The sequence below is a fragment of the Orbicella faveolata genome, unplaced genomic scaffold (genome assembly GCF_042242905.1).
Source record: "Orbicella faveolata isolate gen_17 unplaced genomic scaffold, um_ofav_v1 contig_13, whole genome shotgun sequence".
In the NCBI taxonomy this organism is placed as follows: Eukaryota; Metazoa; Cnidaria; class Anthozoa; order Scleractinia; family Merulinidae; genus Orbicella; species Orbicella faveolata.
The window spans coordinates 28,382,573-28,394,493 of NW_028301540.1; the positions used below are offsets into that span (position 1 = coordinate 28,382,573).

The 11,921-nt window shown below is 38.1% G+C and overlaps 1 protein-coding gene across 1 annotated transcript; it reads left to right on the forward strand.

Annotated features, from left to right (window-relative positions):
- The first annotated feature begins 1,802 nt into the window (after positions 1-1,802).
- On the forward strand, positions 1,803-4,042 carry LOC110039868 (homeobox protein MSH-A-like). Its single transcript, XM_020745054.2, has 2 exons — positions 1,803-2,141; positions 3,001-4,042. The coding sequence occupies exons 1-2, from the start codon at positions 1,937-1,939 to the stop codon at positions 3,453-3,455; spliced, it is 660 nt and encodes a 219-aa protein (XP_020600713.2). The 5' UTR covers positions 1,803-1,936; the 3' UTR covers positions 3,456-4,042.
- The last annotated feature ends 7,879 nt before the right edge of the window (positions 4,043-11,921 follow it).

Below are 11,921 nucleotides of genomic sequence, written 5' to 3' on the forward strand. Positions count from 1 at the left end.
AGGTGTGCCTCGGGGCACGTAAAAGATCTGTTTCAATGAAACAAAAAATCAACGAGAGTGAACTGCAAAAAGCGACTGAAGGCCTAGTTTTTCTTAGTCCGAGTGACGATGAGGGGATCTAGTGTATGCTTCAGTCACCACGTTAGACTATCAAACTTGTTAAGACCCACTAAAGATAGGAGGGACTGGAGGAGGCTTTCAGACAACCGGGCCGTAGCCATATGATAATGATAACGATAAGTTCTGATGCTTCACGTTTACACAAGCTTAATTTCGACAGAACCATAAAGTGCGTGCTATCTCGCACTGAGCACTCGACTCCTGATCGAGCGGTTCGGGTTCGAGCCCTGGCCGGGGACATTATGTTGTGTTCTTGGGCAAGACACTTAAATCTCACGATGCCTCTCTCTACCCAGGAGTATAAATGGGTACCGGCGAATTGTTGGGGAAACTTAACAAATAACGGGAGAGTAACCTGCGATGGACTAGCATCCCGTCCAGGGGGAGTAGAAATACTCCTAGTCGTGATAAGCTCCGGCAGCCATGAGCCGGTCGGCTTCAAGGCTTTACTTTATCTCGCACTGAGTCAGCGTAGCTGTGCATGAATTCTTAGAAGTGGGGCTGAGTCAGTATTAACATTAGGCCTCTAATCAAAGACATTACCCATTAGCTCTGAATTGAGAGACCCGTGATATATCACATGTAGTCATTTCATGGACCAGTTATAAGTGTCATAAATTTTTGCAGAGAACCGTGGACGGCAACTCGCGCACTTTAACGAGTACGATTTATTTTACACTCAGAAAGTTGGGTCGCGAATACCCTCTTTCGCTTAGAAAATATCAATTTCCGCAGTTCCCTTTTTGAAAAGACGACGCATCAAAAAACTTGAGAAGTGCAAAAAAAGACTATTTAGGAAACAGAATAAGCCATTGTCTGAAAAAAAAGTATGCAAAATATGAACATTCGGAAACACCTTCTGGGGCTTTTTGTCTTCTTTTAGAATTGCAAGGGACCAAGTTGTTTGTTGAGAGACTATTAACACTGATGATATCCTTTCTGCAGATGTAAAATATTAAAATCATACTGTTATTAACATCTGATAAAAGAAGACCTAAACAACTCTTGTAAAACAAAGAGGTTAAGCAGCCATGCAGTTCCGTTTTGACATGTGTTGATCGCCCTTAACTGCAGACTAATTACATGCCGGTGTTTAATAAACCGAACTGAAATAAACTCTTGTGTTTAGCAGTGGCTTCCTGCTGTGAATTATATTGCGCATGTTGGCAGAAGACCCTTCTGGCATCCTTTCTTTTCTCACATGCATTGATACATTTCCTCAGGCGAAATTTGACAAAATACATGCTAAGCAAGCTATTCACTTTGGGAAGGTCTTGTTTCTACAGATGTATTTAGATATATTTAGAAGAAAAACCCGTAAACATCCCTTTTTTGAACCAAAAAAGAATTGTCTCAAAATTAGAGTTTATCGAATAGCGTGATTATCCTCGTTCTCAAATGACTTTCCGCTGGTCGTGATTTGTCAAATACAGCAGATTGCATGTGAAAAATACTCTACCATTGGGTCTACTTTTAAACAAGACAACATCTAGCGATTTCTCCAGGGCTGTTTCCTTTTATTCATGGATATAAATTCAAGTATAAGACGTGAATAACACCAGTCTGCAGGCTTTTGTTCTATGCGGACTTTTCTTCATTACAATATTTAAATAATCGTCAGATTTTTCATTGGTTGGCGCGCGACACCCGGCACGCGCTGCACACTGAACCCTGAGGTCCACTAAAGAGGGAAATAAGTTATGTTATCATCTTGTGCTGTCGTTTGAAGCGAGTGGAGACTCTTACAAACAGAGCCGCGATTAGGGGTTCGTCTATTATCGTATACTCGTACTAAATTGACAAGGGCTTGAAGGCCATGGATAGGAACACAGGATATCGGTCAGTTAAATCTGGAAGCTTTTCAATTGCAGACATTCTAAACAAGAACCCGTGTGAACCGACAGGAAAGTTTTCTTTTCAAACGCGCTGGCCGGAAATGAACTCCGAAACGACAACAAAGTCTGAGAAGCATGTTGCAAAGGCAACGGATGAATTAGACTCCGAAGATAACTTCGCTCAAGGTAAGCAGCATATGTTTGCGGAAATCGACGCTGACACAAATTTAATCAAGGGGCAAAGTGCTTAATCATCGTTAGTCATATTATGAATTTAATCGATCTCATTTTTGTTAATGAATGTAGACATGCTACCTGGTGAAATAACTTATCGCATCAAGATTTCGAGAGTTTCTTCAAATGATCGCCTCTCGCTCCATGATATTTGTTCGCTTCAATGCAATAGGCGAATCATGAGCTTTGGAGGAAAAAGCAGTGTAAAGTTATTAACTCTCGAGTGATTAAGATGTCGATTCTGTCCGACGCGCGTCGATGGTATGCGTGTTAGACCCGCGTCAGGTATGCCTGAAAACAATTATGGTCCACCTAACAAGGTAGTAAGACATTTACTTCTGCCTAAAAGATCAGTTTTGTTATACACAGCACGCACAGTGACGCTTTCCGCTGGAAGACACCACGTGTACTTTGTTAACGGTTCCCAATAGATAATTCAAGTATCTTGGATCCCTCCCGAGGTTTAGATAAAGGATGCTTGCTGGCCCTTTCAGAAATGTTTATTTGAAATCTGTTGTGAGTGAATGAGCTGATATTTTGTTTATGCCAAATATTATGCTGTCCCGGAGAACGGGTAATTTGGCGAATTTAACTAAGTGAAAGCTAAATTATAGGCTACGCAAGTAGCTTTCTGTGTAAACTATTCCGGCTTTTTAAATTGAAAGAGAACCAAGCAAGGCTGCGAGAATGAATAAGAAGGCAGTAATTGAAGGAGAAACGACCAATTTAGTATGAAAGGCAAAACACAGAATATAAGGGCTTTTAAAATTTCAAATTCCTAAGACATCTAGGGTTTGTCTTATACCTACAGGCTCACCAATGCTAAAGCAAGACAATACTCTTCAACGAAAGCAGAGTTCGGAGTTAAAGAAAAGACCACGCACTGCTTTCACTAACGAACAAATCAAAGCCCTGGAGAGTGAATTTCAGAGAAGCAAATACCTCAGTGTGGCACGCAGAATGGAGCTTTCGAAAACGCTGAAGCTCACAGAAACGCAGATCAAGATATGGTTTCAAAACCGTCGGACAAAATGGAAGCGAAAGCTGGCCGCTGAGATGGAGTACGCCATAGCAGCTCAAGGTTATCTGTACCCTTCACACCCGGTTTACCACAGGCCTAAGTATTTCTTCAACAACTCCATGACTCACGCCAGTCATATTAAACCATCACCCTTCACGATATACCATACACCCATGTGCATAACTCCACCGAACCAGTCTGTTGGAGGGTATCCACCGTCAAACTTCAATCCACCCCCATTTTAGGCAAGGGCCGGATTTGTAGAGAAAAAAGATTTACAGCTGTCGTGTGCAGTTTTCATGCATTTGATAACCGAGCAGTGATTTGTATCTTCGTGTCTAGAGGTCTTTTAAAAAGATTGTGTTCTAAATATCTACTTTTTCTTCTTTTTACGAATCGCAGAAAAATGAGTTGCTAATTTCACGAGGGTAAAAGGCCCTTGTTCATGTATCACAGTATTCGTCGCTAGTGGTCGAGTTTAAAGACGATGTAGTTCCTTTGCGTGTTAATATGCTTAAGTGGTTTCTTTGCGAGAAACAAATTTAGAATAAATATCTTTTAGCGTAGTTACAGTCACCAAAAAAAAAAAAGATTAAAGCAAAGAACGTTTGTTAAATAAGGATAAAAAAGAAAAGCAAAGAAAGGGGTGCCTTTAACAAAGACGATTTATAAAGAAGCTAAGTGAAGAATAGCGTGCCTTTTAGAAAGGCGATCTATTCCAGTCGTTTCTTTCGTCAAACAAGACCTATAATTCTTAATATGGAGGTGCGAGTGATTTCGTTTGTATAGATCAGGGTCGTCTTTATGCTACAATAAAGTAAACCAAATAACATTCATGTCAACGTGTTAAGTTTACCGACAATAATTAAACACGCATGGAATAAGTTAATTGAAGTTCGTTCACAAATGAGTAGGCTCATTTCGGTTTTATTAGATTTTGTAATTAAAGCTCTCACTCAAGCCGCCGTTTTTTAATTAAGCGCGATTGAAATAATTGCGGATGGTGGCAGAGTATCGCAAATATTGGGTTATCGCCCCCACGACAAGGGAATAATCGACGAATTATGAACAAAGCAAGTAAGCGTGAAATTATTTAACTGCCATTGGCGACAAATTATATTGAGCTGTTTATACAATTTCTTTAATACCGATTTCTTTGTTATGACAAAACAAGAGCGAAACAAAGGCAGCAATTCCAATTAAGCGCTAGGCACTTTTCTGTTGTTCAAACGCGGTAAAACTTCATAGTTGAGGACCAAAAAAATAGGATCTTTTTCCCATCTACCGTTCCTCAGCCATCGAAAAAGAACGTTTCTGGCATGAGAGTTAAATCTGATAATCTGATAATTTCTATTAATTGACTTAATAAGGGAGCTATCAACGGTGATAAACGATGCTCGGAGACCCCTGCCAAATCCTGCTGCAAGACAATAACAGACTAAAAAAATGAAGCGATTAAATCTTTTTCCACATCATTGAATTCTCACCAAGAATCAATCATTTTTAACGACAAATTTAATTTGTTTGCGGCTTTGAACTTTGATGTTCCGCTATTAGTAAATGCGCGATCTGCGTTCTTGAAATTAAAAACAATGTCGCCCAAACATAAGTATTTGCCACAATTAACTTTGTTTTAAAAATATTTTTATTTTTAAATATGATTCATCCTTTAAGAGTCGTTAAAAAGTCAAAATATGTGGCCAGGTTTGCTAAACAGATAACTCTTCTATGTTTTGAAGAGGTTTTTAAAGCAACTAATAAGTGACTGTAGGTAAAACGAATTTGCCTAACTCAGTGAATTCAATGTTTGTGAGTATTTCTGTCTGTCTGTCAGTAACGTATGCCTGCGGGTATATACATTTAGACCATACGTGGTTCGTAAAAGAATTGATAATTCCTATCGAATTCTGCTCGACGTAGATATTCAGGTGCTTCTGTAAGGCTTCTGGAATAAAACTCATGCATTTTGGTACTCGTGACACTCGAGCTGAGTTCTCTATCTTTCGTGTTCATCGTCTTAAATATAAGTGTTACTATCTCCTTTTTTAATTGCTAAACTAACACTAAAACAGTTTCCGGCTAAGCAATATGTTGCTCATATTCTGCTCGAAATTTCCGTATTCTGCTGATGTGTAATACTTGCTGCCTCAAACGGCCACAAATGGTGTGCACTTAGCACGTTCAAAAATATTCTCAGTAACTTCGGAACAGGGGCCATCTTGGATCCGCCATTCAGAATAGTCAAAAAAAAGTCAAAACGAAAGTACATATTATTGCGAGAAAATCTTTATTGTTTATAATGAAAGAGGAAATTCAGAGATTCTCAACTTACAATGACATGACAAACTTTTCAAGGCTTACTAACCCAGTAAAGAAAAACTATTCAGCATCACCCCAAGTTTTTGTTGCAAGGTAATTTTGAATTTGGTCTTCTATTTCCAAAGATCGAGTTTTCGATATTTGGCGACCAAATATTGAAGCTCCAAGTCTTAACTTCCAAATCTTAACTGTCAAAATCTTTATTCCAAATCTTGAATTGCCTAATCTTGAATGGCCAAATCGTGACTGGCCAAGTCTTGAATTGACAGTCTTGAATTGCCAAATCTTGAATGGCCAAATCTAGAATTGCCATACTTGAATTGCCAAATCTTGAATGGCTAAATCTAGAATTGCCAAATCTGGAATTGCTAATCTTGAAGTGGAAAATCTTGAATTTCCAAGTCATCAATTACCAAATCCTAAATTGCCATAATTGAATTTCCAAGTCATGAATTTCGAAATATTGAATTCTAATCATGAATTTCAAAAACTTAAAGTTTTCAATATTTGATGAGGAAATAACGAATTTTCAATATTTGATAGTGTAGCGTAAATTTTTAAATGTTGAATTCCCAATATTTGGTAGCCAATTCTTGAAGTTCCATACCTCAAATTTCAATATTTGGCAGGTGAGATCGCGGAAAAAAGTTTGATTTTAGCAGCGCTATTACTCTTTCGCTCTGTCAAAACCAAACCTAATAAAGCCATTAAAGAAAAGTTTACAAACAAAACTGCCAACGTCATTAAAAAGAGTACATCACCAAACCTCTCACAAACTTTTGCTTTTACATATTTTGGCGAGGCAGCGATAAATAACTTTACAACAACTGTCTAATTTCTCACGCGCTGATTGGCTCATTTTTGTCATCAATAAGAGCACAGACGGATAAAATTTTAATTTAAGCAAGTTTTCAGCAGTTCAACTTTCAGCTGCCGAACTGTCAACTTTTTAACCAATGGGATTTTATTGACTTTATTAAGTAGCCAATCGAAAAGCGAAAAAAGCTATTGACAATGCTCGCGTCGTTTTGAATAAAATTCACTTGTCTTTGTTTACGGCAAGTTTACGGCGTCTTTTCCCTCGTTTATTCCCGGCATTTGACCATTTTGGGGCCTTGTTATTGTAAAAAACAAACTGACGTCAGTTTTTTGACCTCTTATTGATGATAAATTTCGTCATAACATTGTCAAAGTTTACTGCGGAACCATTCGCCTGCGGCTCGTGGTTCCACAGCCACTTTGAAAATGTTATGACGCAATTTATCATCAATAAGAGGACAGACGCATAAAAAACTGACGTTAATTTATTAATTTCTTTCCATTGTAAGTACTGTATTTTTTTTTTCTATCCATTATTTCTCTCAGCTTCATTATTTACAATCTCGTAATTATCGATTTAACATTCATCTACTTACAATAACTATACAGTGAACAATCAATAATTTTTAGCTTTAAATTCTACTATTAATGACCACTATTCATTTCGACAATACAAAAAGCAGTAAGTAACGTTAGATCTACATATAATTTCTTATACTTAAAAATTCACTGAATATAAGAAGAAAATTAAACACTGCTTTTGGATAACTTTTGGATTGAACCAGCATGCAAATGTTTAGTGTAGCTGTAGTATTTCATGAAAAGCAGCGTGTAGTTAAATTTCTTCGTTATATTTTTTCCATATGGTTCAGAAGTAACATCAAACAGTTTCTCTGCGATGGACGGATTGAACTGACTTCTGTCGACTGATAATCTCTTTTAAATTTTCTTTTACAAAAGCATGGTCGGTAAAAATATGGTCGATTGAGTCCTTTTTACCACAACATATACATTCGTCATCTGGGTGGATACCATAAGCAAAAAGTTCTCTTCTTGACGATCAATAATTCCTAATAGGTCACTTTCGATACATGAAAATTCAGCTTAATAGTGAGGCCTAAAGGACACAAACAAAAGAAATGAACAAACATGTCATTCAATTCCCTTTTTTGTGTCCTCTAGGCCACACTGCCCAGCTAAATTTTAATATATCAAAAACAGTCTATTGAGTGAGCCTAATTTAGTTTGAAAGCGATTTAAAATGTTCATGAACTCTGATCACATGACAAATAATCATAGTTTATAACATCATACAAATATCTACCAACGTGTAAAATCTGATTTCTTTGCACTTCCAGCTTGGGAAGATATCGCAACTAGGATCCAGGCTCACAGTTAAAGGAGAAGGTCACTCCAAAAAACGTATATTTTTTGTCAACGCTAGTAAAAACCTTGCACCAAGTTTAGCCACTCCACCGTGAGTTTCAGCCTCTAAAGTACAGGTTTTCCTGGTGAAATTCGTCCCAAAGAAACCCAAAATTCGAACATCGTTGCCGCCATTTTGAACAGTACTCAGCAGCCAGGCCGCGTTTTCGTGACGTCATTCCGTCCGAGAGATTTTGTCCAAATGGCTTCCGAAGAGCCCTTTAACCACTTTGGGTTATGGCTGCTCCTGAGCCACATTATTTTGAGCCAGACATGCTCCAAACTCCGAAATGATAGCATTGAAGATAGTGAAGAGGATAATCGCTTGGGAAAAAAAAAGATTTTGCTGACCTTGTGTGAATCTTCGTCTGCTATTTTTAATTTTAAAAAAAACGCTGACCTAGAAGCCCGGCTGCATGCATCTTGCACCCATTATCTGCCCCAGTTGAGAGGGAGATCTGGCTTCTTTTTCACAGTAAATTAATAAATGTTCTACTCAAACACTGTGAAATATGAAAACAAGACCAATTTAAGCACTAAGAGCTGCTCTGATTTCTCAGAAATGACAGAAAACTAGAAATTACTCAGAATGAAAAATGCAGAAAGCAGATCGAAACGAAAAGAATACAAGAAGTTGCCAAAAATTTGCCGCGCAACTTGTATTTTCTGTGTCCCTTGTGATTTACTCCAATTAGAAATTATTATTATAGCGGAAGGGTTGCCAAGCGGAGCAAGGAAACTCATGAATTCAATTTTCTCATGGTTATCATGGCTAGCGGTATTGCTCGTGGACGCGTACACACGACGACGACGGCGGCGTCGCGCAAGATGGCAGCCATGCTCCAGCTAATAGGTTGACAGAGACATGCAACCTTGGTTTATAACGTCCTTTTTTGATACTGGACATCCATGTTATGGCGCGTCAACTGAGACCTGTCAAAACAAGGAGTCTGCTGATCAGTATTACGTTACCATATTTCGGGCTCAAGTTTAGAGCTCATCGAGGTCACGTGTTGCTTTGAATTTGACCACTGACCAAGTGCAGGTTTTCGATTGGATCGCAGGCTCATGTCAGGTTAACTTGTTGTAAACAGGGGCCTGTTTCTTGAAAGCCCCAGAAACTTTTCGGGCCCGTAAAACCATTTTTAGTTAATCGGTATTTAAAGACAGAGCGGTGTAAACGCCTGAAACTTCTTGTACGGAATGGAACCTCTGTTTATATTAAGAATATGTGAATAAAACAGCTTTGTAATCATAAGGTTTGAGATTTTGCAACGGCTTTCCGGGTGCGAAAACTTTTCGGGACCTTCGAGAAACGGACCCCAGGCCTAGGCCTGGGTTGCTTGGAAGCCGGTCATCGCTAACCCAGGATTATAAAAGTTAGCCGAAGTATAATTTTTCTTTTGTTTTGTGTATTTTGAGGACCTTGAGATTATTGAAACTCAAAACAGAAGGCCAAACAACATAAACAGACCACCTCACCGTAAAGTTACAAAACTCAAATCAAAATTCTTGCTTATCCTGGGTTAGCTTAATCGGGCTTTTAAAAATGTTGCCAAGGAGTTTCGCTGTTAGGCTTAGCTAAATCTATATATTACATTGAACTCGCTATCTCTTTTCTGATTGGCCAAAAGCGTACAGTGAATTTTTTAAATCAGCGCCTGTGACGTCATCTAGCTGCATATTATGTAACAAATAAAGAAGCCTAAGCCGTGTATTACACTGTGATAAAACACGACGGGCGTTTGAGAACACGAGACCGGAAATGTAGAAAACACGAGCTGCAGGCGAGTGTTTTATACTGGCATTTCCGAAGTGTCTGTGAAGAGGATTTAGATTAATTTTTGAATGACTAGTAGATTTATACTAAAACAATTAGATTATTCGCCCTGGATCTCTATGCGTGATAGTTGACTCGGGCTGTCCCCTCGTCAATTATCACGCGATAGAAATCTCGATTTCATAATCTAATCGCTTAATATATCACATACTGCCTACCAATTGGGCACATAGGTGTGGTCACAAAGCATCATATGCAACTTCAGTAGGGAAGGAGGAATGGTTGACTTCTAGGATCGACTAACTATTAATGTTTCTCTCAATAAATTCGAGAATCAACTTACCATGAAGTAGTCCCTGCAGAAAACTCACTTTTCTGTTATGGGTTAGCTTACATTGAGTGGGTTCCTTGAGTTTTTCAGCCTTTGTACGATATACATTGTAGGAACTGATACAGATTCAGATGGCCTGTTAGATGGCCATACAAATGCTTCAGGATTTCTTTAACCTTTCGTCCTTCTTGGATATGGCCGGCGCCAATGAAGTTTGATTTAACCAAGCCCCATTCAGCAGGCGAAAGAAACTGTACTGTTCTGACGTCACTGGTTTGTTCATTGGAGAGGCACTGGGTTCAAGTCAGTTTTCTCACTGGACAGTACACCGCACTGATGTTCACAAAAAGGTGCTTAACCCTATTCAGACTGGTCCTTTTTTTGGTCTTTTGACGTTTGTGTGGGGTGGTGGAGGCTTTTGACTGTGATTAAAAGAGTATTAAAGTTATGACATTAAAGTTATGAAATTTTGTAACAAATCGTAATACTTATAATCACAAGAGTAGACCTAGGAACGACATTTTCTTGCTCCACCCTGACTTAGAGAACTTTCTTTGAAAATATTTTACAAGATTAGACCAATGTTTTTGTAGTCAGCAGTTTCAAGTGATAATTATAAGATGCATTTCCTATTTTGATGACACTTATTATCTATATCTTTTATTTATTACGTCTTTTTTTAAATTATTACACCTTTATATAACAGTAGTCATCAAGAGAAGATCAAGATAAGAGAGTGAATCTCCCATATAAGCCTTATACACAAGGCCGATCCCTCTTATGGTGGGTCAAAACAGTTTCCAGCAGTTAGATTTTGATGGGTCATTATACCCACTCTTTATCACTTGATGCTACAATTTTTTTATCAAAAAACTGCCCAATCATTGGTAAAAAAGTTGTTATCATTTTCGTGACAGAATAGGTTACCATAGAAACGGAATAATCTGCTAAAACACCCTTACTTACAGCGTTAGGGGCTTATAATTCAAAAACGGCACGGTGAAATTTTTTGATATTACCAATTTTAATAAGCTTGATAAGACGCAACTTCTGGGAAAGTTTAAAAAAAAAACTGTACATAGGGTTCAGAGACACCTTAAAGTTTCGAAAATTTAAGGTGGCTCTGAACCCTATATACAGAATTGTTTAAACTTTGCCCAGGTGTTGCGTGATTTTAACCTTATAACATATCATGTAACTTGCCCAGGGCTGGTCATAAGTGCGGGAAAAAAATATTGCAGAAGGCTAACAAGTCTTCTTTGGGATGGGGTACAGCTCTTTTGAAGAACAGGCGAGCTCTAGATTTTAGACTTTTTTCGTACACAGAGCGTGTGTCGCCTAATTTATTTGAACAAAATTTGGGCTACAATGCTCTTAATACAATCTTGGACTAATGTAACCCGCCTGAGTCGCACTTGTGTCACCATTATAAGGCAGGTTGGAGAATTACCCTTTAGTAGACAATGTATCGAAGAGCTTTTGGACAAAACATGAACATGTTACGTATTTTCTCAGGAACTTTAATTATGGTTATTGCTATAAAATGGAACGGGAAGATTTCGCGGGACTTAATTTTTGTGATTTGGATTTAAAAGGAAACACATTTGGCGAAAATTGTCAAAATGTCGGTCTTCATCAAGATGCAGCTGGTCTCAGAATGGGCACAGTTAATTTTCCATAGCTATAGTTCCCGAAAAAAGCAGAGCTATCAGGAGTATTAGTATAAGGAGATGCCAAAAATAACTTAAGTATTGTCTTTACTTGTGCTCGCTACGAAGAAAACATCTTTTCTGGTACCGCGGGGTTATCACTTTACCATGTAAAACTACTAAATCTTAAGAAATTCGGTCTGAGAAAATAAGAAATTGAAAACCGCCAACATTTTTTATCAGCTGTCGCTTATTGATCGCAAATCGAAATAAAAACAAAGTCGATGACGAGAGATGTCACCAAATATTCATCCATTCATTTGAATGTTAGGACACAAACGCTGCAAGTAACTAAAAAGTAAAGTTTACCTAAAGAAAGCTATTTCTT